This window comes from Charadrius vociferus, unplaced genomic scaffold, assembly GCF_000708025.1.
Source record: "Charadrius vociferus isolate BGI_N301 unplaced genomic scaffold, ASM70802v2 scaffold158, whole genome shotgun sequence".
Taxonomy (NCBI): Eukaryota; Metazoa; Chordata; class Aves; order Charadriiformes; family Charadriidae; genus Charadrius; species Charadrius vociferus.
In genome coordinates this window covers 5,071,526-5,098,107 of record NW_009661372.1, presented here as the reverse complement: position 1 = coordinate 5,098,107, position 26,582 = coordinate 5,071,526, and the positions used below count along the sequence as shown (strand labels likewise).

At 37.0% G+C, this 26,582-nt stretch overlaps 1 protein-coding gene across 1 annotated transcript in view; it reads left to right on the top strand.

The window, feature by feature from the left end:
* Nucleotides 1–474: 474 nt before the first annotated feature.
* APC (adenomatous polyposis coli) overlaps nucleotides 475–26,582 on the top strand; it is a 61,913-nt gene continuing 35,805 nt past the window's right edge. The window contains 4 exon segments of the mRNA XM_009893814.1: nucleotides 475–631; nucleotides 19,227–19,311; nucleotides 20,257–20,458; nucleotides 26,074–26,182. Coding sequence (XP_009892116.1) covers nucleotides 497–631; nucleotides 19,227–19,311; nucleotides 20,257–20,458; nucleotides 26,074–26,182 — 531 coding nt within the window. The 5' untranslated portion in view covers nucleotides 475–496.

Sequence of the window (26,582 nt, the reverse complement as noted above, 5' to 3'; positions counted from 1 at the left end):
ATTTTGAACATCTGTGACTATCTTTTGTTTCAGGAAATAAGTAGGCAGTCAGTGTCTGTTAGATATGGTTGCTGGTGCTTGTTGTCTATCCAAAAATGTTTAAATATGGCCTCTTATCTGCATAGTTTCTCAGTGTCATAATTGAAATGCAAATAGTAAGGATGCTTTCATATGATGCTATGATTTTCTTTCATGTATTTTGTCTTCCCCTAATACCTAATTCAATTGTTAATGAAGTTTTTTCATTTGTTTAATCATGTGTACCAAGTGGAAGCCCACTGGAAAGAGTCTTTGAACCGTCCTTAGTTCTAGGTGTTAATAGTTTGGTTTAATGGATTTAAGTTAAATGTTTGGAAAGTTTAACAGTAAATGGGAAAGAGAGATTATTTTATGGTTAGATCAATTTGTTTTTTTGTTTGTTTGATTGGTTTTTTTCCCCCAAATGTTTAAATTGAATATTTTCTCTAACTTTTTTTAGGGCTGAGGGTAGCCCAGGATGGCCGCAGCTTCATATGATCAGTTGTTAAAGCAAGTTGAGGCATTAAAGATGGAGAACTCCAACCTTCGTCAAGAGCTAGAGGATAACTCAAATCACCTAACAAAACTGGAAACGGAGGCATCTAATATGAAGGTATTGCAAGCTCTGTGCCTGTGTGCATCAGAATTTCTGTTACTGCCTTTTGTGTCATGGACTGGTGGTTGCCCAACAAGTTTTGTGTGCTTTTAGATTCCTACAGAAGTCCTTTCCAGGCTGTGTAAGGGAAAACTATCAAATCTACTTAGTGAAGAATTTAATTTTTTTTTAAATTTGAAAATTGAAATATTATTAAACAGTTTTTTAGAAACAGCTTCCAGTTTTCACAGCTTTTTTTCTGGTGTGTCATGATAACCACTACCATTTTAGCGCTGCTGTACTTACCAGCAGGAAGACCAGTCTGCTGACATAGTTTGACAAAGCAAGTATTGTTCAGCTCTTGAAAACATGGGAGAGACTGGAGGTTTTCAGTGTTTTCAGGTATGTTTAAAAATTTTTGGGTTTACTACAATTACAATATTTAACATCCCAAAAAGGAAAGTTCATTTTTAATAAGACCACAAGTTCTCCAGCCTCTCCCAAAGCCTAAATTCATACTTAATAATTTCACCCAGGTCTGTCCATCTGGTGTTTATTGGCTAGGTGTAAGCCTTTAGTGTTTCCTCTTGGACAGGTGGCTTTGGAGTCAGCTGGAATGTAGATGGATTTTGATCAGTAGGAAGGTGCATACACAGCTGCATTCATGTGATCCATGACACTGAACAAGGCAGAATTTCACAAGTGTTATAGCTGCATTAATGTAGTGCTCTTTCTAAGCTGACAAATCCTGCTGCTTTTTGCTAACAGCCAGCAAAATCAGACTGCTTTTGGTACCTCAGATAATATGGCTCAGAAATTGTTGGTGTCTCTGTATATACTCCTGTATAGGATAGGCGTATTCTAAATACTAAAAATTTGTATATCTGTCTCTTTGCGTTCTGATCTCCATATCACAGACCTACTGTTCCTTTATAACTAACCTTTATTTTTTTTTAAGTACAGTAATCTGATTAATATAGCAATAATAGTACTTTGAACTTAACTTTCTTTTCCTCCAGCATGTAGGTTGTGACCTGTATATTCACTGCAAGAAGAAAACACTGTCACTAGTTACAACACTCGAAAGAAGCACGAATATTTCAGATACATTTAATTCTTGCATTGCAGTGTAAAATGAAAATGGCTCTGCTACCTACATTGAAATAAAATTATAGTGCTTTACACCAGCTACTCGGAACAGTGGTTGTCATTAGCTGTTGTGGAAAAAAAAATGTTTGTTTGCTCGGTTATGGGTCTGAAAGCTAGTTCCATCACTTATACTGTTTTTCTTAAGTTAATATAATAAATTTGTCAGTAACTCCCCTTCCCTCTGTCATTACAGTCTAAAGTAAGGGAGGGAAGAACAGAGGACATGATCTTCCTCACAGTTTGAAAAAGAAAGAGCAAAAATGCTTTTTTCCCCTTCTTTTTCCCCAAACAGTTTTTTCCTTTTTTTTTTTTTTTTTTTTTAGCATTTGTGCAGATAATTAAATTTCCACTGACCTAGAGATAGACAAGCTGTATAAGCTGGTCTCTAGGGCATTAATTTGGGATGTGGAACAGCTTTCTGTCCTTACTTCAAACCTGGCAGACCACCAAATGGAAAAGTGGCTCTGTTGCACTCCACAGAGGAGTGCTTATGAGCATATTCAGAGTAGATGTCACATTCTTTCCCTCCTGAAATGTCATTCTAGATCTAAGGGATTTATCCTAAAAAAACCCCTCCAACTCAAATATCAAACTCAGTATGCTTCTTTTCATTTTGGGGGATGAGTAGGGACGAGATTGTTCAGATTAATTTGATTATTTTTTTTTTTTTAATCCGTATTTTTTGAAGAAATCCTAATCAGTTGTGTTCCTCGGGAGTGCTTTCTCCTGCATCTGAACCAAGAAGCTGTGTCTTTCCCTTGTTTGTTCCAGATGTGTTTGAAAAGGGTTGAAACCTAGCTTTGACTTGACTTGAACCTGAAGGATTGCATGAGAATGATCTTGGAGTCTGATTGGAGTCTGTGGGTGAAGTCTGATGGGGATCATTGCAGGATTCTCTTTAGTCAGGAGATAATTTCAGTTTTGCAGACTTTTGGAGGAAGTATGTGGTGGCTTTGTTCCACTGAAAGAAACTGCATGGTTTGTATTGTTCCAGTGTCATAATTAGGGATAATTACAAGAAAAGTAATTAGAAGAACGAGAGCAGGGAGACTGAAGGCCCTTTGGCTACCATATAAGCAGTTAAAACCCCAAGTATTTTGGAAAAATGATCCTTTGGGAGCATGTGTCACAGAGCCCTAGCAGTGCCTCCCACCAAGTAAAATCCCAGATAGTAGTGGGAAGAGGGGAGTGGGGAAAACAAGCTGTGGTTCTGTGGCAAACATCGCTGTTCTTGCACCGTGAATTTTGTTCTGTGGGCTAGTGCAGAAACATCTCACGGTGATTCTTTGGGCTGTTAATGTGTTTGCTTGCATCTCCTCTTTTCACAACTTCTTCAAACAGTTGTGAAAGCCAATAGTTAGGAAGGGCATTTTAAAGACAATAGTGTATCTTTAAAGAAATTGATTTTGGAAGTAGTAGTGTTAAAATGTTGTGTAAGTGTGCCTCATCTTTGTAATCGCTCCATTTCAGAAATATAAGGTAATCATACTGGAATTAAAAGCTTAACATGAGCTCATCTTGCACATGTATTTATTATAAACTACTACTGACCTATATAGGAACAGTGCCTGAATGCTTCGTGTTTAAAGCTAAATTTCATATTTAAAAGTGAACACTGTCCATTTGCTGACCAGAAAACAACATAATGGGTAAACAAAGATAAGTGTGATAACAGAGGTGCCAAAATGATTAGTAAAACAGTGTCCACTTTGTTTTTTAATTTGTGTTGTCCTAGGGATTAACTGTTCAAACAAAGGAAATCCCTCAGAGTATTATGACTAACTTGGGAAATTCAGTTGTTACTGTTGGCTTACTGTCAGATGAAATACAGCAGTCTGGTATCATGAAATGTTCTCTCTAAATCAACAAACATGCTGTTTGGTCAATGAAATAACAATGTTGGCCTGTAAATGAAGAAAAACGGTTTCAGTGTCTACATGTAGATAGTAAGAGTAACTGCATAAAACACAGACTATGGACCAGTTTAAAAAGAAATGAACAAAGTTTTATTTGATTGCAAAGCCTTTAAAATTCCCGAAGACGCAAAAAGCAATTCAATGTCCGCTATACTACTTTGTGCATGTAAAGGTAGGAGACTTTTTGTCAGACTCTCCTGCCTGGTCCTTGTTTGCAAGACAAGTATTTTTCTGTTCAGTATGGCATTTGTATTTTTTTTTTATATCATGGCTAATTCATGTCAGCATTTTTCCCCTTATAAAGTCTGGGGGGAAATAGGTATATGTAACTTAACTTCAAGTACTCAAGAAGTAGCAAAGAAATAACATCATGTTTGATTTCCATGCTCGCTGTCTTAGTACTTGGATTTGACAGTAAATGATTAATGTGTATTATCCTATATAAGAGAGCCGTCTTTGTTATATGTGATGCTCTGTGGGCGAAACATTCTCTCTTGCATCTTTATATAGTACACAAAATTATATTCTACATATGATTTTCCACCTTATTTAATGTCCTCTGCATTGTGTTTACATGTATCAATAGTGAAATAGGAAGACTGTCAGTAGAATTTTTGTGGACTTCTTGATAATTTTTTTTTTTGAGAAACGTTCTAAACAGCTAAATATACATTGTAAAGGAACAAGGCAATGGTTAAACGGTTGTTCTCAAAATCGTGAGCTGCTTATTCATGGAGAGTTTTAAAGGATTTTGTTTTGTGGAGGGTGGGGTTTTTTTTGCCTGATCATTGTCGTCATATAAAGGTTTTAGTTTTAATAATTTTCTGTGGGGTTTTTTGGTTGTCATTTTTTTGGTTTGTTTTAATTCAGGTTTCAAAAGTTTAAAAGACAAAGTCCTAGAGAGCTAGCTACTACGAAATCCAGTGCAGGTCCAAAGAGTGGTTTGTTTTTGACATGGATGCCGTTTGTGGATTTCTTCCGCTAATTAGGTAATAAACCGTGTGATGCATTACGTTGGATTGGAATGGCTTTTGGCTAGATAAAAAAGCAAGTGCTAAGACATTTTGAGGATTTTTATTTTGAATGTGTTTGTACAGTGTTAAGCTAAGATAATTTAATGTGGTTGCAAAATAAATTTTAAGCCTATGGAACATAATATTCCACCTTTATTGCAGTGTTGTGCATACTTTGTGAGGTTGATTAATTGGTATTCAAATTAGCAGAATTAAAGGTTAAAAATATGCTAAAGAAGATGCCATGGTGCCTGTTCTTCATTGTGTTTTTGTCATGACAGATTTGTGAGAATACGAGAAGCTTAGATCTTATTGGAACTGAGTGTGATTTTTATAATTAAATATGATTAAGTTGCATTTTATTTTATCTGCAGATATGACTTCCTTCTTTTTATGACTATTTGAAGGGGTGAATATACAAATCTGTAGCAGGAATAGCAGACTGAGTAGCAAGTTAGCAACTTAACAGTTATAGTAGCTTGGCTGTTTGATTAAAAACAGGGAATCTGAAAAATGTACTGCTTCTAGCTTGGTGTTTGTTAGCATGCGTTTGTTTATAAAACCAGAAGATTGATGTTCACAAAATTAGGAGACCTAACTGGCTTGCAATGTTTTGATGTTCTGTTACACTTTTTGGACATGAACTCTGTTAGCCTTGCATGGAAGCAGCATTTTGTGAACTATAAGCCATAAGAGTTTAAAAAAAAAAAAAGACAGCTGATCCTTTACATCAGGAATACCAGTGGCTTAACCGCATGCTTGTTTTAAAAGTTTACACTACTAGTGACGTAAGATTTCAGATACTGTTGGTGTCCTTTATCCCCCTTGCCTAAATTTTAAGGTTTCCTTTAAAATGGCTGCTGAGAGATTCTTTCTTTTGGAATGTGTGACTGCTTTTATCAGATGTCTCCTTGGTTAGGTAAGCAGTGATCACATTTTCTTTTAACTCACCAAACCCCATTTTGTGGTCGTACAATCTGCTTAGCCATCATTTCTTGATATTTAACCTTGAAAATCTACTTCCTTCTGATCAGCTGTCTCTGATCATCAGTGTTTAATGATCCTCATTGTAAAGCACAAGAGGTGCTAGGACATATTTTTGTAACTGGCGCAAGAATTTTTATTTCAATGTATCATAGTAAGCCATGTCCTTGCAAATTAAAATTTGAAGTCTAACATGCTCACAGAGACCTATGATACATACAGCTTAACAATTTTGTCATGTGCTATATACATATATAGTGTGTATCTATCTATCTGTATACAAGGTTCCTCAAGTAGATGTTGGATAAATACATTTAATGGGTACCCACATTTGCAATCCCATCTTCTAGAAATCTAACAACAGTTTTTCTTCTAAGGTACCCGAAATCATACATCTTGCTGGGGACACTTTCTGTGTCAGATAACAGGATTTTCCCATCTCTTTCCAAAGGGGGAGAGTTTAACTTCATCTTGCCTTTTTCCTTTTTTCATCGGAGAACAGGTTGTTAGTTGGGAGCTCACACAGTAAAATATTTCACACAGTAATATATTTCACCAAGGCATACAGAAATAAAAGAAATAATTGAAAAATTGCGTTAAGCTGTGAAAGCAAAGTATTCAGTCCACAGAAGAGAAACGCTGATGTTAAAATAGATGTATTTGATTTTGAATTGCTATTAGTGAATAGGCTATACATAGTAAGCAAACTGCAGTATAACTTGAGAAGTTTGTATTTGAATCTTGAATTTAGGATGATAGACATCCTGTTACACCGAAAGTATTAGCATAATTTTCAGAACTGTCACTGGAAGTCTGATTTCCAAGTGATCTGAGTTATCTGGTATGTTGTTATTTCTGCTAAGAGGTCAAGTCAGATATAATATAGTGTATTATAGTTGCTTCACGAACAAAACCAATGTGGTGACATTTCCACAGTAATTGCTCATATGGAGGTTAGGGATATTTCCCTACTATGCAGAGAACATCTCAGTGGCCCTGTCTTGAATTTAAGTGTGAACAATAAAAATTTTAGAGATAAAGCAGGTATAGTGAAACGTCACTAATAAATTCTGTTTAGCCAAATGGGCTCCTCAGTTCCAGAAAGACAGGGAATTACTGGAGATATTCCAGCAGAGGGCTACAAAGATGATCAAGGGAATGGAGCACCTGTCTTACAAGGAAAGGCTGAGAGACCTGGGTCTGTTTAGCCTGAGAGGAGATCACATCAGTGGTTATAAATATCTACAGGGTGGGTGTCAAGATGAAGGGCCAGACTCTTTTCAGCGGTGCCCAGCTACAGAACAAGGGGCAACAGGCACAAGCTGGAATACAGGAAATTCCACCTCAACATGAGGAAAAACTTCTTTACTTTGAGGCTGACAGAGCACTGGAACAGGCTGCCCGGGGGGGTTGTGGAGTCTCCTTTTGTGGAGATATTCAAAACCTGCCTAGAGGCGATCCTGTGCAACCTGCTGTAGGTGAACCTGCTTTGGCAGGGTGGTTGGACTAGATGATCTCTGAAGGTCCCTTCCAGCCCCTACCATCCTGTGATTCTGTGAAGTGTTCAAAAGCAACTTGAGCATGAAATTGCTGAACTGTCAACTGTAAGGTATAACCTGTTCCACCCTCTCCTCTTTAGCAGTTGGGAAGGTTGAGGTATGACCCTTTTGGCTGTAAAGAAAGAGCAGACTACAGCCTAAGAAAGAGGAGAAATTGTTTACTGGAGTGATCATGAGATTTGGATACTTAAAATTGTAGTCATGCAAATTATTGCCCTTCTGTCAAAAGTCTTCATCAGTTTGTTAGCTGGTAACTTCTTGCTTGTTCCTGGATCCTGAAGTTCCTCTACGGTAGTAGATTCCCTCCTTGCAGCAATTCAGTAAGTATGGCTTCTTAGTCAAAGCTGCTTTTCTGTGTAACCCCCTAGCCCCTGAGATTCTTCAGCATGTTTCCATCTGCTTCCTTACTTATCTTCCTTTATTTGTTGTCTGTTAAATATAACGATACATTGTTAAACTATAGAATTCAAACTGAAAATTCAGTAGTTGGGGGTTTTTTTAGCTCTTCCACCAGACAGGCATCTGCATTGCTTATCAAATTTGTGCGCATGCATTTAATTTTCCTGCATGATCCTTTACATGTGTAAGTTCTTCTGGTTATAACAACCACTTGTGATTGTCAGACAAAGATCAAAATCTGTATTCTGTGTTTAAAATGGTCTCAGCATGCAAGTTAGGGAAGGTGGCAGGTGTGATGCCACTTTTGAAGAAAAAAGTTTAGGAAAAACTGCTGATCTATATACCTGCAAGCTTGAGTTTGTAATGGATGTGTTGTCAGAAACCACAGTAAAGAAGAGACTACTAGTGGGCAAAGAGCTAACATTTCTTTCTTGGGGAGAAGCGTAGCTCACAAATATGAGTTCTTTGAAGGAATCATTGCATAGGAGCTAAACTATATGGACACTGAGTCTGCTTGAGTTCCTAAAATGGGTTGAGTAATGTCCCTCATCAAAGACTTCTGAAGAACCTAAGTTGATTTAGGAAGGTTCTTCAATCCAACTTAAAGGTAGAACATGAAGAGCAGAATTAATAGTCATGGGATGTTCTTTTTTTATTTTACCAGTAGTGTCCTAGTGAGATTTCTGCTGTGACCTGTGTTTTTTGAACGTATTCATAAGTTATCTGGAAAAAAAAGAATGAGATGAAAAAGTTTGATTTCCAGTGTAGTAAAAATGAAGTGTGAAAAGCTGCAGAAGGATCTTGTGGCCCTGAGTGAACACACAGCAAATAAAATTCAGTGCTCCAAAGCGTAAAACAGTCATGATGGAATACAGCCTCAGTTTATATACATAATGAGGGGTTCTGAATTAGCATGGCAACAACATAAAGAGGTCTTAGAGATACTGTCAATATCTGAAAATGTTCAGTTTTTTTCTAAGTTGTCAGGTTAGTGCTTATTTTGGATTCAAGAAGTCAGTCTGATGTTGGGAATTACTGGGCATAATAGGTAAATAAAAAGAGCTATAAATATGTCAGGATGGGCACATGCTGCTTCCAGAAGTTGAGTAGTATGTTCCGTTCTGATGAACCTTCTCAGGAAGGTTCTAGTAGAATTAGTATAGGTGCAAAAAAAATAAAAGCTATATGAAAAGCTTCCTTAAGTGGCATGATTGAATAGAATGGGACTTTTCAGCTGGAGAGAGAGGGACAGGATGGGAAGGTTATTGAGCCCTGAAAGATCGTAAATAGCATGAGGAAGGTTAATAGGGAAGGATTGGTTTCCCTCAATACCAGATCTAAGGGACATCAAATAACATTATCAGATAGCAAGTAGAAAACAAACAAAACAATGTTCGTTTCTCATCTGAAGCCTTTGCCATGGGACCATTTGGTTGCCAGAAGAATTGATCAGGAGGTAATACCACTGGAGATGGGTTTTCAGGAAGTCTGCAAGTCAAGGCCAGCTGGAAGCTGGGGAGAGGACATACAAGAGAAATGAATAGTAATTTTTGTTCATGTGTCCTCACTAGGTTCTTGCCATTGGAGGTGGAATGTTGGTGTCGATGGGTGTTTGGTTTGTCTCAGTGTGAAGGACAGTTTACTTTTAGTTCTGTTCTTTTTCTTTTTTTTTTTTTTTTCCCCAGCTGGGTTATGCTCCCTTAAGAAGGGGGAAGGGGGACAAGGAACAATTTCCCTTCCCCTCCTTCTAGAGCTCCTGAGCATTGAGAAGGAGAGGCAGAGGAACCTTCAGGGGTCGCGGAGGGCAGGTGACGGCAGCAGCCTAGGAGCCCGTGGCTGAAGAGGTCCAAAGAGCCTGTGGTGGAGTAGGAAATGGAAACCTCTGCCTGGCCAGTGGAGAGCCCTTTCTCAGAGCAGGTGGTGGTCATTCATTGGTGGTCAAATGATGAATTCTGGGAAATAATTCTCTTCAGTGACTGCAGGCAGTGGTTGGCAGTTCACATCTGCCCTGCAAGGGTACAGTAGGCAGTGGGAGGGTTGTACTGAGACTCAAGAACAGCAATTGAGGTGTCTCTTCAAGAAACTTTTGTTGTTCATTGGAATGGCTAATATTTTAAATTAAAAGGTTAGCTAATTATCCTGGTTTATAATTTAGCTTTTTGTGTTGTTTAAAAACTTTTCAGTCTTCTTTGGGAGCTCAACAGAAAGTGTTAATGAGAGCGTCTAAGCAGATCTACCGCAAAGCTCTGGCCACCTGAAAAGTGGCATGGTCCCCAGTGCGTTAGGTTTTATGTACCCAGACAACACTTTAGCAAATAATTTCAGGAAGGCATTTTTTTTGTGAAAATTTGTACTTAGGTCAATTGGGAATAAAATGTGTGGTAATTTAACTTCAAAGATTCTATATGAGATGGCACTAGGATAACTTTGTCACATTAAAATGTGGTAGGGTTAGGGTGTTGGGTTTTGGTTTTGGTGTTTTTGTGTTTTTGGTATGTTTTTTTTCAGGAAACCAGAGCTGTTCGATTATGATATAACGGTCCAGAGAATATGAATAATTTAAGTTGCCAGTATGATCCCATAGTTTCCTTGCAGTTTATGAAGCAGTGCCAAAGCATCATGATCATCCTGTGACATCAATACTATGCTGCTATGAGGCTGCAGGCACATTACCATTTTTTACTGTATCCTTTGCTTCTGGCATTTGCTTTTTCTGCATCATCCTAGTTCTGTCTGTGCATGCCTGGCTTACAGCTTTTTGGAGAAGAATCCTGTTTACGTGGATACAGATGGTAGAAAAAGAAACTTGTTTTTTTGCTTGCTACTAGCAGCAGTTGAACATAAATTTTCCCTCCTTAATTAACCAAAGGATGAGAACCTTCCAGCATGCTCTTCATTTGCTCATTGCCATGCAAGTAGTGTACCTCAGAAAGTGGTGCCTGTGTTGAATCTGCCCTTGTCCTGACATTGTTTCCATGCATCTTCCAGCCAACTCTAATGAGTCAACTTCATTTTGTCTGACTGATTTTTTTTTCAGCATTCTCGCTGATGTGGCCAAAGTTAAGGTTGGGTTTTTTTTTTAATACTTTGTGCTCCTGGCTCTTTGGAGTTATTTGTATGGTACTGTGCATTCTGCTGCTTTAACACAGCTTGTTTTTCTTCTCTAAACTTCAATGTTTTTAAAGCTTGTTTTGATACATGCTCTGTCTGGCGCACAGTAGAGGCTTTGTCTTGATCGCTTTGATACTTCACTGAATCTTGTTGTGGCTCAGCTTTAGGGGAGCTTTAAGCAGGAACATAAATTACAGCAGACAATAAAGGGAAATGTAGAAGGAACTAGAAGTGTTTTGGAGAACAGCTCAAGGTGCAGTAGCAAATGAGGAGTTTGTATAATAAGTTTCCTGCTTTTGAGAAGGAAGCTATGAGAGGGAATCAATGTATTGAAGGCATAAATTAAAAAAAAATCCTGTGCAATTCTTCTGTGCATCAGTTTTCAATGGTGTGGATGTTACAATAAATCTGACCACCAGATCTGTTCTTTGCCTGTGGCACTAACAAACCTTGTGATTGAAATAAACTAAAAAAAGTAGTGATTTACACAATAGAGTTTATTGTTTACATTTTTTCCTCTTTAGATGTAAAAAATACCACCAAAAAACACTTAAGATGCATTTTTAATTGGGTTTGCACATTCAAAAATCAAGGAAATTCCAGCTTTAAGGTAGATGATACCACCCTGATTTTGTCAGCTGGTTTGTACAACCTGTGATACAATTTAACCTGTTCAACAAAAAAACTATGCTCAGTGCTCACAGTTAGGATAGAAATCTATCCTTGTATAAATTAGAAAATAACACTATTTTACCTATGCAAATCAAGTCTTGAAACACAGATTTTCATGTATGTAATGATCTGTAGGGAGTCAGGTATTTCTCTTCAAAGTTACTTCCTGACAGAAATGCAGTCTGAAGGAAAATATTGAACTTTTTTTCCAGAAAATATATTTTATTAAAAATATTCTTTTACAGTATTAAAACTAAGCTAAAATTCCACCCTCCTCTGTCAGCTGGATTTCTTAGCTGAACTGTGTCTCTTTGAATGAGCTGTGGTCTCACTATGAGTGGGTCACATACGTCATGGAAATTGCACAACTGTAGTCACCGTCAGAAACACTGTCCGCAGACAGCTGAGCTAATAGGAGAGAATTCAATGAGAATTGTGAGATACAGATCTCACATGGTACTGTAGTATCCTGTACAGGCAGTGCTCAAAATCCCGTTAGAGTCAGTTCAACCTGCCAAAATATTTTGATTCAATAAAAATGTATATTTTGCTTTCAGTGTAGCTGAATTATGTTTTGTACTCTCAAATAATATAGATTAAAAAGCTTCACTACAAGCTGTCTTTTTGCACAGTAATGAATCAGCTAGCTGTAGAAATTTCACATTATACCTATTTAATAAGGAAGAACTTTGAAAATAAAATAGTAGCATGGATCTGACGTTTTTAAAGTCAGGTCCTCTTCCAAATGGTTGGCTGTATAGGCATTCGCACAGCAGATACCCATATACCCTCACTCTTGGTGAAAATCTATTTTAGCTTTATATTCATCCCGTTCTGCACAACAGGTGTGATAAACATGGACAGAATGTGGTGACACTTCGTTTTGTTCTTTGGGTAGCCATACAAGCTTTCTGCTTTTTTTCCTCAAGCCTTCATACTTGCTTTATTTAACTGCCTGTATGAACAGTCTTACTGCACGTGATGATAGCCAGCCAGTCTAGTTTGAGAGTGAAATGAGCTGCGTATAGTCTTACACACAAAGGCTGTTCATCTGGAGAATTAACTCTTAGGGGCAAGTTGGCAGAGTACTAGCTATCTTTTTGGTGCCGAGTAGTCTTCCATTCACATTGACAGTGCCTATTTTGAGGATAAATTTCTAAATATTTTCGTTTCTACTCATGAAAATACTATTTTTCAATGTTTTTCAACAAATGCATTGTTTGAGGAAGAAGTAGGGAGAAAAAATATTAATTCAGCAGTAACATTCCTTGCCTGTATAAATATTTGGGGAATAGGCGCTAAATTCTGAGCTTCTATAACTTGTGCTGTGTGAATTCATCCAGTATTTTCTTTCCAGTTTATGCCTGGTTTCCATTTAATTTCAATCCATCCTTTCCCAACATGTAAGTGCTTGGATTTTTGAAGTCTTTGAAGGGAAAGTGCTAATCATGGTTAACACAGGAAACATTATATTTCTTTTTTTCTTTTTTTTTTCCCTAATGTGAGCTTGCATCTCCCTTTTCAAATTAATCCCCTTGCTCTCATTTGGATTTTGCACACGCAGAATGTTTTTGTGGTACCCCACACACCCATGCTTTTCGGGTGGGAAGAGGTGGTATCAGTCTTAAGGCATGTAAAGGAGATTGTCACATCTGGATTGTGACACGGGGAGGAAGAATACTGATAATATAGTAGATAGCAATGGATAGTACAATGGATAGATCCTCTAAAAATAAAAGTAGTTTCAAAGATAGTAGTTTGTATTGGTCTTTTGATAAATCCTAATGTGTGAGTGGAATAAACTCCCATAAGCTGAACTGATTTTTACAAATTGAATCAAATGATGGATTCTGGGAAATAATACTCTTCAGTGACTGCACAACTGATGTAGTTAGATATTTGCAAATAACTCTCTTTAAGTTCATGTGAACTAAGATGCTGAATGACTTTTTATAACTGCATTTTTACGAAACACAGACATTTGAAATACTATTGAATTATTTAATCAGTAAAGAAACAGCAGTGGCATTATATTATGTTTGATTTGTCATTTTAAGTTTGTTGGTGTGATTTCACAATAAGTAGTATTTTTAGCATGAGCTTTGCAATTCTAAATATTCTAACAGAATCCAAATTGATGAGAAAGTTCAATAAAGGCTTTTTTTTAGGTGGTGATTTGTTTGGGGGTGGTTTTTTGTGGGGGGGGGTGTGGTGGTTTTTTGTTTGTTTTTTTGTTTGGTGGTGTTTTGGTTTTTTTTAGAATTTAGGTGGAATTGAGCTGGTGATATACATTGTTACTGACATTACTTCAGACAGCATTCTTTCTGAGCATAAAATCAGATAACATTAGTTGATCTGACAGTGGGCTTGCACTAAAAACTTCGTACTGACTTTAGTATGTGGTTACAGCAAGTGACAGTTCTTGAGCATAGTGACACCAAGTTAGTATTTTTCTGTTCGAAAATGACATCGTTTGAAATTAAAATGAACAACATCATTTCACATAAGAAATGCTTTCCTTTTTCTACAAGGTTAAAAGTTGAGTTGTTCCAGTGTTTCGCCTCAGTCAGCAGTGCTGTCATCACTGCTGTTACCATTTGGACCTGCTTATATGGGGTTGAGCAACCAGAGCGACTGCTTGGCACTTCAGGCAATTAGAAGGGCTCCCAACAGGCGATTAAGTAGCAGTGTAATTTGCCAAAATGTATAGGAGTAAAGGGCCTCTTCCATAGCTTTCATTCAGCTGCTGCGAGTGTAGTACCATGTGTGATAATATTAATGCACTGTGAAGTTTGTATAGTTATGAAGGGTCATGTAAGACCTTGACATTAAGTTTGTGCTGTCTGTAAATGTGTAGAAAATAGTATTCTGGTGTCCATCTACCCCTGCTGTTTTGACATGTACTGTTGGTATTGAATTTGAGTGATGGATGTGCTTTTGGTATGTGTTACCTTTTTTCCTGCCCTTTTAAACAAATAATAATTGAAACAATGTGCAACACTGGTTTGACCTTCAAAAATCACTTTCCATTTAAAGTGCAGTTGTGTGATTTTAGCATATTAGGTTAAAAACATGAGTACAAATGCTGTTAGAAATATTCTCATTTAAAAATAGTGCTGATTTGGTCAAAAATAACAGTTCTTGGTCATTCAGTATGCATATTCGCATCCTATATGGTGCTAAGATGGATGTTCAATTACTGTCTGAAATTGTAAGTACTTTCTGTATTTGTGCAGTTAAACCTGTTTTTATACTCAAGTGATGTAAATATACTGGTAACCAAGGTAAGCATAAATTAAGAAACCTAAACTGAAGGGTAACTCAGTTTGGGTTTTGTTTACAAACATTGACAGAAACACACAGTGAAATCTATGTATGTGTGTATATATATATATGGATGACGAATCTCTCTCCACATAGACCCAAGGATAGCTAACTAAGAAGGACGAAAAGGTCTGAAGATTGTCTTACTAAAAGTTGATTGATAGAATAGCTGTTGTTGGAAATCTTTTCAAATGTAAACTCATGCTTACCTTTAAAAGATCCAATAAATTTCAAAACATCTTGTTGGCTTACTATTCCAGCTGATACTGGCCTGTGAGTCTATCTGGCACACTGCTGGCAGCAATTTTATATATTTAAATTTTGTGATGGTTTTCATACATTTTGGCATTCGCCGAATACACAAAACTTTTAGAAAAGTGAATACAAGTAATAAAGCTTATTCTATTTAAAAGGGAGAGATGGGAGGGAAGCAAGTAGTGTTTACAGAAGACCAAGTACGTCTGATTTGTCTGAGTTGTCATCACTGCTCCTTTTCCTGCCGAAGGAGAGGTATAAGTCTAAACCAAAATGTCTTTTACAGGTACCATATTTTGAAATATTACCAAATATGAATATTATTTATACTTACAGATATCAAAAAATGAATATACTTTTAAATCTTAAGTCATTGGGATTTGAAATCTGGTATTGTTAGTGTTGTTCCTCTGTGATTCAGTTCTTTATTCCAGCTTCAGTAAATTCCCAGCCCTTAATCAATTTTATTTACAACACTTGCCACTTAGCTGGGTGCATGTACTGTTGGTTAAGGTGGTTTTCTTCTCAGTAGGTTTCCAGTTACTTGCTGACGGGTCTGGTCTTTTTTGGTTAATTATCCATAAAGTAGTTGTAAGGTCAGGACTGTATTCATTGAGTCCAAAAAAAAAAAAAAAAAGACATTGTTTCTGTACTTCACAGTCCAGAGACTTCACAGTCCAGAGACTGTGAAGACAGAAACCTTTTTAAATGATGATGAGTCATAGGGCCAGCTACATTTCCAAAAGCATTCTTTTGTACTTCTGCAGTAGGACAAGATAAACTAGGTTATATATAAGTGGCCATTAAAATAATTTCACTTACGTTCTTTAAAAGAACAGGAAAAAAACTTCTGCAGTCTACCTTATACACACTTAACACTTATGTATTTTTTGAGTAAGTCACTTGTCAATAAAGGATTTGCTTAAAATAGCACTGTAAACCACTAATATATTTATTCAAACTTGCATAACTAAATAGAATATAGAATATTAATTTAACTTTAGTTAAATTGATTCAGATTTACTTATGGAGGTGACTTTACACTATTTAGCAGACATGACATCAAATGAAATATAAAATTATTGTGGAAAATTACTATTTCAAAGCACTGTATTAATCTTGGGCGGGGGGGAAAGGAGAGAACTGCATGTAAATTGCATTAGTGTTGAGTCCTGGAATTATAATAAGTAGATACATAAAAATTTGCATAATCACAGTAATAGATAACTTGCTGTGTTTCCTTCAAGTGCATTATTGCAGAAAACTTCTCTGTGCCTTTATTCGAGTAAAAAGGTAAATATCCCGATTTTTCATTTTAGCACTCTGCCTGATTTTCCACCAGTACCTGGCCCAGGAGCTACATCTCTCTCTCTAACCTTTGTCTGCTTCGTCATGTTAGATTTCAAAGTGTGCTCTGATAGAGTTTGAAATTGATGCCATAGCCTCATAATGGTATTGTTACACTAGCAATGGTGCTGTAGAAAAGAAATGTAGAAAAATATAGAAAAGAACACTTTACCTACTAACTTGAAAAGAATGCATGTGCTGTTGAAAAACAGGGAATAATTAAAAAACTGCAAGTTATACCCTAAACTAATGAATTGTAGCAGAGAAAATAGAGATATTTTCAGTATTCTAATGTCTAACTGTTGCCAATATTCAGAAAGAGTAGTCCCTAGCTTCCTGGACACTTCAGTCATGTAATTTGGTAGCACAGGAAAACGTGATAGTATTTCCACTTAGCTGTTCATATTGGCTCTTGAAGCAGGAACACTCATTATGTAGGAAAGTGTGCTGAACATAAGATTTGTGAATAGCAGAACTGCCATGAAGAGAGGTGAGAATGAGGCTTCTGAGAAAGGAACAGGAGGAGGGGTTGGATGTTTGGGTAGGGTTTTTTCCCCCTGTACCAAGATGCTTTTCTCAGAGGAAAGGGATTCATTAGTTATTTCTAAATTTACCTAAGTTGACAGGTCTTTCAGAAGCCTGCAAAACTCCCAAGACTACTCCATATATCCATGTTGCCCTTTTAGGCTTTTAAGCTAAAACTGCTGTCTGTAAATGTTATCTGCCCTTCTGTCAGATAATGTAGAAGTCCTTATTTGAAAAATGTAGGAGTCTTTCTTTGAAAAACACCAGATTACTTGTTTGTCTGACTCTGCTGACAAGGCAGATGTTAATGTATAGAGGTGGCTGGGGCACATGGCTAATGAGGATGCCCTTGAATGTAACTAAAAGCATAAGTACAGTGGAGATGGCTTTCTGAAAATAGTGATGTTATCACACTAGACTTGATCCTAAAGGCTATGCCAGCATTAACAGGTAGTGCAGTAAGAGCAGACCTGTAAATGAATTATGTTGAGGACCCAGTGTGTGTATTATATATGTTTCAGGGGATTTTCGTTTTGGACTAGCTCTAGCCTGGTCCTGTGGAGTGAATGACCATTAGCAGCCTTGAGTGTAACTGCTGGCTTGGTTTGATCAGAGAGGAGTTCGTTCGCACTCCGAGATCACCCTGCGATGTGAACTGAAGTACAGGTGGTAGGGCAGATGGGAGTCTGGCGTCAGACTGATCCAAACCAAAAGGCGAATGCGGACACACACCTTGATGCAGGCAACATGTGAATTTGGAAATTTGGCTTCACTTCGACCTGCAGAATTATTTCCACAGAACAGTGTAAACACAGTTAGTGCGTCTATACTCCAGTATTCCTCATCCTAGAGTATTGGTATCTAATTACACAGTGGGTGACTGTGACTGTAGCGCTGCTACCGTTTGCTCTGAGTCTAGTGCTTGGAGATTATTTGATCAGAACCCTGTGCAGTTCTTTACCCAAAATCCTTTTACTGTTTTTTCTTTTCTCTTTTTTTTTTTTTTTTTTTTTGGTACAAGGAACAACACTTTGAATATAGAAAAGCTCAGTAGTGTGTCTGTTTAAAGACTATCTTGACTTCTTGTAGATACTGTTTTGTTTCCTTTGAAGAGAGAATTAATTTAAAAGGTACTTTCTGTACAAATTGCAAGAACTATTAATGTTGTCAGTAAGGTATGCTAGGCTCTTGAAAGAGCAAAACAGTGATGTGGAGATCTTTTAAATCATCTAAAATTCATTAGTTTTCAAATCTGAAGAAAAGTACAATTCTGGGTGTAGAGTCTAAGTATGAAAAGTATGGAGTACCTTCCGTTATTCAGAATTGTTTTCATTTCCTGACTGTTGCTGCTTCTAAAAATATTTTCTATGCCATAGTATGAAAAATGATTTTTTTTTAAATTCCAGTAAGTGCTTTTTGCCTTGTGGCCAGTCTTTTCAATTTGTTTTTGCTATTGATGTGTCCGCCATTATGATATAGAAGAGATATTCACTAACTTGCATCTAATTTTCTACCTGAATTTAGGCCACTGAGCATTAGGGACCTGGGGGCTTAGTAGTGTAGTAGTCATTGTTTACTATGAATCTTTTTGTTCATTAGAAGTGTGTTCCTTCAGCTGTATAATTTTATCATATGTAGTTTCAATAGCACACAGCAATATTCTTGGCTTTGAAGCTTCACCTTCGTGAGGGAGTCCTAAATATCTTTCTTGTAGGCATGGTAGTAGTGGTAGTAGTAGTAGTAATAAGCCAAATAAAATGACACAGTGAAGGGAACTCTTAATCTGCTCCTCACAGGTGTGGTTGTGGTAGCATTGGTCGTAGTAGTAGTTAAGAATAATATGAGTCTCCTTACTGTTTTACCGTGGTGCTAAGGCCTTGCAGAAAATAAATCCTGGGGATTACTGTTGCTCTGATATCTTTGACATTTAGAAAGTGTGGCATTCAAGACAGTTTTGTAACTTTTACCTAACCAAATTTTATTTTTACAAGACAAACTTTAGGTACACAGATGGAGAAATTTAAGTAATTTGTCCGTGCTTCCATTTCTCCATCTGTAAATTCAACATAACTTGAATTTACTTTGAGAAGAACTTTTGAATAAGCTGATAGTTTGGACTACCAGAGAGGATGAGTTATTCAGGATATACTTTACATCATGACAGTGCTAGTGGAAATACTGTAGAATATATTTGATGGCAATTAAAGTTATGACACTTGATGACTGCTCACATGGAATATAGTTGACATCAACGTCTCAGTAGCTGTTATGTAAATGTGCACTTGAGGGCAGGACAAGATGTATTTACCTTGTGGTTTATTATTGTAAGGATTTCTTAATTAAGCTTAATTTCTCACAGGAGGTGCTGAAGCAGCTACAAGGAAGTATTGAAGATGAGGCAATGGCATCTTCTGGACAAATTGACTTACTGGAACGACTTAAAGGTAAATCTAGCATTATGTTTTAAGTAGGTTCATCTGTTCCTCCATTTTTTTTCTTTGGGGTAAAATTTTCTAACTCAGCTGCAGCTTCTGTCCAGTGCTGACTTTGATGGTTAGGCACAGTCTCAGTGCCTGTTATGTTTGCTAAGCATTTTAAGACACATTCTCAAAAAAATAAAGTTTCTAAACCGCTTTTATGCTTTTCCTACTGTTACCCGAGCACTTCATATTAACTATTTTTGATAGAACTTGCAATTATTTCAGTTCTTCAGAAAAAATACATTGGTTTAAGTTAATTATGGATTAGCTCTACCAATATCCTAAACTTGTTGGCATGCCCTGCCCTCTCATGTCGCATTACTGGAATTGTATCTGTCATGCTGCAGGTTGATGCCCCCTTCCCTAGAGCATGTGCTGGAATGTACACCGTCCCATTATATGGGATGTGCAAAGCAAGCCCAGACCACTGACTCTGTGTATACATCCATTATCCCTACCACTGAACCAGAAACGTCACAGGGGATGCCTACATTTAAGGGCCCTGTGGTGAACAGAGTTGCCATAATTTACGTGACAGTGAAGCATCTGCGGGATCTCTGAGAAAGAAGCTACTAGGAAATGGGCTGTAAAAACAATTCATATGACTTTTATGCAAAACTCGGCCCATTTCTTAAGTCCGTTGGGAAAGAGGGAGGCAGGCTCCTGTGGGGATTCTGTTCTGATTGTCAAGATTGCAGTTTGGCCATCTGTTCAGATGACTAGTATTCTCCAAGCGTACCACTAAGATTGGTTTTGTTCACGTTATTTTCTTCTGTGGATTTCCACGCAAAATGTTTCCATCAAAAAATCATGGATTTGTTCAGGAAATACAAAGCTAAGATAGAAAAGATCTTTTAAATCTGTGCTGCTGAACTTCAACTCTAAAAATGTTTGCTCTTTGCTGTCCAGAACTGAACTTGGAAAGTGCCAACTTCCCTGGAGTGAAATTAAGACCAAAGGTGTCTGTGCGTTCATATGGGAGCCGGGAAGGGTCTGTGTCAAGCCGTTCAGGAGAGTGCAGTCCTGTTCCCATGGGATCATTTCCACGAAGAGGATTTGTGAATGGAAGCAGAGAAAGCACTGGTTATTTAGAGGAGCTAGAAAAAGAGAGGTAAATTTCTTTGTTTATTCATCCAGTATGGGTTGACTTCTGATTTGAACATGAAAGTTTACTGACACACGTAGTATTTAGCTGTCATGCGTATGGTTTTGATCACTGGTATATTTATCTTGACAGGTAAGGAAACCAGGAGTCTACATTGTATTTAGATGCATGCACACAAATGAAAAAGGTCTTAAAGCACATCATGCAGTTTCTATTGCTTCTTCATATATGCATTTCATTGTTACTCTGTTGTCTGAAGTTTATTTTATTCTGATCAGTAGGTTGTCAGCATCTGAAATATATTTAGAGAGAGGGGTTGGAGTCATCCCAACACCTCCATATCTCCTCACCACTGTTGATGCGTGCTGAAACTGTAACTGAAAGAGATTGATGGTGCTATCTCGTTCTCTTTTTCGCAAATGATTATAACTACCATAGCTGGTTGATCAGTTATTTACTATTAGCAGACATCTACCTGGTGATTCTGCTCTCTCAGCAAAAATGTCAGCTAAACAAAAATATTTACTCTTATCTTCAAGGTGTTGTGTCCATCCATTACAAAATCATGGAATTTTTTTTCTTGGAAGGTAGTGGCATCCATTTAGTAGGAAGAACATAGTGTCAGGGCGTAATACAGAGTTGTAGTGTTATATCCAAAGTAAGAAACGTGCAGCTGTTTCCACTGAAGACATCTTTATATCTGAAAATGAACCTGACTGAAATCCCAGATGTTCTCAGAGGCCTGTCTGTAAGACAGGGTTTCCCAAAGATTTGGTCATTGACAGATACTTAATGGATAGGATATCAGGCTGGGGGCTGCAAAACTAAATAAACAGCAACACATTTTTATGCCTTGTAGTTGTTAACAAGCCAAAAAAAAAATACACTTTGGAGTCATAATACAAAAGTTTGGTGGGTAGTAAGTGGTTTGTGGGCACGCCTTCAAAAGCCTCTCCTCTAAAGGGCCTTTCCTGGTGTTCAGTAGAATGAAATTAACTTCCCATGGGTCCATACTAAGCCTCTTCTAACAGCCAGTCTTACTACTTACTTTTCCTAGTCAGGATCACTAATCATATTTGTTCCATTGCACAACATATAGATTCCTGAGGAACTGTATAAGAATATTTAGAAATTTGGGAATCTCTTCCAACTTGCTCATCCCAGTCTTCAAGAGTCTAATGTGTCTCTAATTTTCCATCTTGACAAAACAGCGTACTTGTTTGTGTTCTTCCAGTGCTGGTTTTTACTGCATATGATACTAAAATCTTTACGTGTAGTTAGAACTTCTAGTTATAATTCAAGTGAACTTCAGGTCACTGGGAATAAGGACTATTAATTTATAGCAGCTGGAGTTATTCAGAGTGGTTAGTACATCTGATTTATGTTTTGTGATCCTTTCCCACTCTTGTGGATTCTAAGGTGATAGTTCTTTGGACATTTTCCTCAGCGATAAAGACAGCTTAGGTGGTGAACTGGTCTTTGTTCCAAGTAACACTGAAAAAGAAGGATAAGGATATTTTAATTTAAGATGAGCTTAGGCAGTGTTACTGTTACAGCTGATGGGGTGAAGATTTGTGCTGTGGAAAAAATGATCTGTAGAGGCATGGCCAGATCACATCTGGCTTTGTTATTAGTGAAATGATAGATAATCTAAACTGCCCTATTCTTTAAGCTGTTTCAGGGTACATATAGGAACACGTAGGGCATTGATGTGGACCCTGGGTAGCCCAATGAATCGGAACTTGGTGTGGGGGGTGTAGGACCGTGCATCTGAAATCACTACAGTTTCTGAAAGAAAATGAACCACTTATTTTCTTATGCTTTGTGTCTGAACTTGTTTGGCATACTTACTATGTGTTTCTAAATGTATATATAACTGTTACTTGCTAACAGACTCCTTTTAGGCACTTGAACAGACTTTCAAAGAACTCATGGAACTTGAAAAGCCTCAAAATATAAAAATGATTTAGAAGAAAATAACATTTTTTGCAAACCTCCAGCAGGGGAACATTTCTACTCTGTATCTTAACACACCGGCACAATATATGCTGCTCCTGTGCAGCAGTGCTTGGGCGAGGACCAAATCATGTATTAACTGTGTGTGAATTTGGCAAATTCACAACATGTTTAATAAACTAATTCATTACATGTTTATTAATGTAAACAAGAAAAAATTGCTAAAATGTATTTTGTATTGAAAAAATTATTTAGCTTGGTTAAAAGTGGTCTTCTGAGGGGAAGAAAATTAATCAATTGTTTCAACTGCCTGTGTCTCACTTGCTTAGCTCTCCTCTAATATCAAAGTCAAAAAAAGAAAAAAGTGAGGAGTGTATGTTTTTAGGTTGCCAATTTAGAATACACTGTTCATTAAATATCTCCTGCTTTCTGGGTGTATTTGGTAAGACATGGTGTCAACAACAAAACTTCTCAGAGTACACTGCAGATTACTTTTTGTGTTGGTTTGCCTTTTGCAATTTAGTAAATTTAATAATCTCACCTTAGGAAATTCTGTAGTTTACCACTGAAGATGACAATCATGATGAATTTTTTTATGAAAATGTTTTTATGCCTTGTTTATTCCTTCTGGTTTGTGCCACTCCTTTGTTTAATTTTCTTAATGTTGATTTTGAGCATTTTCTCTGTCTCTTGACCTCTTTCTGCTCCCACTTTTATCTCCCTTTGGCTGGCTGTATGACTTACCTAAGTTGTTATAGCATCTATAAGCAGTGTTTAATTTTCAAGATTTTATTTTATCATCTACCAACTGAAGTGAAAGTATTAATTAAAATCGTAATTTACATAATGCAAGTAGAGTAGCATATAGTTTGTTTCCCTTCTCCCTTTTAACAGGGAATAACATCGACATAATTATGCAGAAAAGATTTCCAAAAGAAGAAACCAGTTTTCTGCATTTATTCAGCTTCATATATTGTTGGGAGCTTCAAAAATACCACATTAGAGAAGCCTTTCGAAATGCCCACCCTTCAGAAAAGCAGTTCAAATTGGAAACTTTTCATTAACTCATAAAAATAGCGTCAAGTTCCAAAAGCTTGCTTCATTTGCCTTGCTGCATTCTCACTGAGCTTGACAGCGTAAGACAGAGAACAGAATTTTCTCTGATACTGTGAATGTCCTGATGTAAACAATATTGGGGTATAGAAAGATGAAATAATTGTGCTGGGTTTTTCCATCAATTTTTTTTCAATAATCAGTAACAGCTCTTCCACCTTAAATGGTCTCCTAATCTCAAGAAGTTCCAGAAGGCTGAGAAGGAGCTATACTTCTGGTTGGTGTAGTATCTCATAGTAATGTTAAGTGCAGGGAGCAGCTTATCAGATGCATCCACAGATACTTGCTGCTTATTTTCAAGGAAATTGAAGTGCAACCTGCTATAGTTGCACTGACCCTTCAGGCTTTGTGCTGAGAAACCTTAAAGATGTTGTTAAAACCTGAATTCTCAAGGAGCAGTGATACCAAACTAGTAATCCCAAATGAAGCATTACTCAGAAGCAAAAATGACACTATTAAATTAAAGGAATCGCCCTCGGGTCATGCATTATGTTGTTTATGGTGCACTGATGGTTCCTAAGTTCTTTTCTTGCTTCTAGCATCCGTTGTGCTTGTCAAAACAGATTGAATGACACAGTGTCTCACAAACTGAATACCCTACATTTTAAAAGAGGAACTTAATCATATGTTCACTTAGCTGAAAGTAATCCCTCCAGTTTCTACTACCAGTTCTTTGACATCCAGAGGCAGAATTAGTCAGTCCTTTCACATTTGCAAATCCTCGTAAGGTAAAAATACTTTTTGTAAGGATTGCGTTAATTACGCTTTTGCAAATCTGATTTCACAAACTGGACACAACTGGTACACGAGCACCCAAGATGGTAAAAAGGGAGGCCGTGCAGAATGCCTGCATGTGCAGAGATCAGGCACCCTGATGTGTTAAGAGGATGGGCAGGTGGGATGTCGAAAAAATTACTTCCCTCACAGATTTTCTCTGAGCACCAGCTATTACCTTTTCCTTCAGTCTGTCTAAAGGACTTAAGGAATTTCTACCAGCCCCAGAACTTCTGCAGTTCTGTTTCAAGATAACTGTGGGATCAAATCTGGAAATTTATGTCATTCTGTTCGTGTTTAAAAACATTCAGCACTCTTAGGTGTGTGTAGTTTTTCATTGTCTTGCAGTTGAAGAGAGGGATCCTATCAATTTTAATTTTCCATTTGAACACTGGTCAGGTCACTTGCTTTGGGTACAGAGTATAAATGTTAAGTCATCAAAACTAGTCTGAAACGCTTTTAAAGTGGGAACTAAATCAGATACTTTAAAATACTACTTTAAAATTCTTTCCTCTCCATGGAGTTCTGTCATGTGGAAGGTGGATTATCTTCATCTCAAATCATGACTGGGACACATTATCAAAGTAGTCAGGGGAAATTTGTATTTTTCTGGTATGCTGCGTTTTTGGTCCTTAACAACTGACAGTAATTATCCATGCAGTGTTTGTGTGCTTTATAAAGGTTCATACAGCACTTGCTCAGAAAGGTCAGAACCTGAGTTTAGAAAAATGGATGCAGAAGTTAAGAGATGGGAAATAATACTGGGCAAACTTGTATGCAAATTTGTATGTTGATTTTAGCATTTTTGTTAATGTTTATTAGCAATATGAAGATGTCAGAAGGAAGGTCACAGAAAGCATTTATAAAAAACTAATAAATTTATATTAAAACAAACAAACAAAAAACCCACCAAAAAGAGTAGCTTTTCTGTATACTCCTACTAGACAGATTTTGCCTGAAAATTTTAATACGTAATTTAAAAAGTGTTGTAACAATGAACGCTGTATAAGTATATTGATAAAATTTACAACTATATAAATGTAGTTCATGAAGGATTGATAAGATAGTATGTAAAAATTCTGATAGTTTTTTTTCTTGGTAGTGTGCATATATTAATCTAATCTTTCTCATATACTACTCAGGTATGCAGTATGCATATGATACCCTTTTAAAATGTTTTAAACAGCTGCAACATTTATATTTGATGGAAAATACTCTTTTAAAGTATTTTCAGTACTCATAGAGATAGCTTGATTTGTGTGCTTTAACTGTAGTTTTGGTATGGGTGACAGAGTTAGTAAGGAGACACACTGCAAAAGCAAAAGAGATAATTTAATTCAGTAATGTGATTCAAGGATGCATATGCTCCTGTAACGTCCAGGCCTTTTCTTAAATGTAGTTTGCATTGTACAAAGCATATTGTGTGAAAGAAGCAGGATACAAGTTAGCACATGACTAATAACTGTGTTTTGCTTTCGCAAAATGCCTCTTAGCTGTAGATTTCAAAGTGGTTTTGTAGAGGAATGTATGTATTTTCTCTTTTATAGATGTGGACCTGATATACAAGAAGCTAGTGACTTGGTCTAGGACAGAGAAGTGAACAGGCTGTTTAGCTGGGGCCAGGGAACTGCACCCACCTTCTCAAATGTTGTTTTAGCGCCCTCTTCAAACCTTGTTTCACATTTAACCTTTTTTACAGCTATCAACACCTGTTTCTATACCTACATATCGTAATGAGGACTTAATAGTGAAACATTTCCCGCTTATTTTTTTAATAGATCTCTTTTGCTTGCGGAGCTTGAGAAGGAAGAGAAAGAAAAAGACTGGTATTATGCCCAGCTTCAGAACCTGACTAAAAGGATTGATAGTCTCCCCCTTACTGAAAATGTAAGTAACTTCAGTGTGCTTCGTCATGTATCTGGTCCTGTGGCCTCTGTTTAGATGCTGTGTACATTTTAGGAATTTGATGAGATTCTCTACAATTGTTTTAATTTAAAACATCTTTTATTCACTCTGTAAAGCTAACATAGCCTAAATAATGCATTTTTTAATGTACGATTTTACACGTTAAAATTCATACCTATCAGTATAAATGTCAGTGATAGAGAGGAGCACTGAAAAGTTGTTACAACAAATGAATTACATATCAGTATGCTGCTTCTTTAACCACATCCCACAAAGGCCTTTTCTCTGGCCGTTCTGTTATTTAGTGGGTTCTTTCAGTTTTGAGAGCAGTATTAGCCTAAAAGACAATTTACACGGGAGCTCTTAATTCATAACAGCAAGT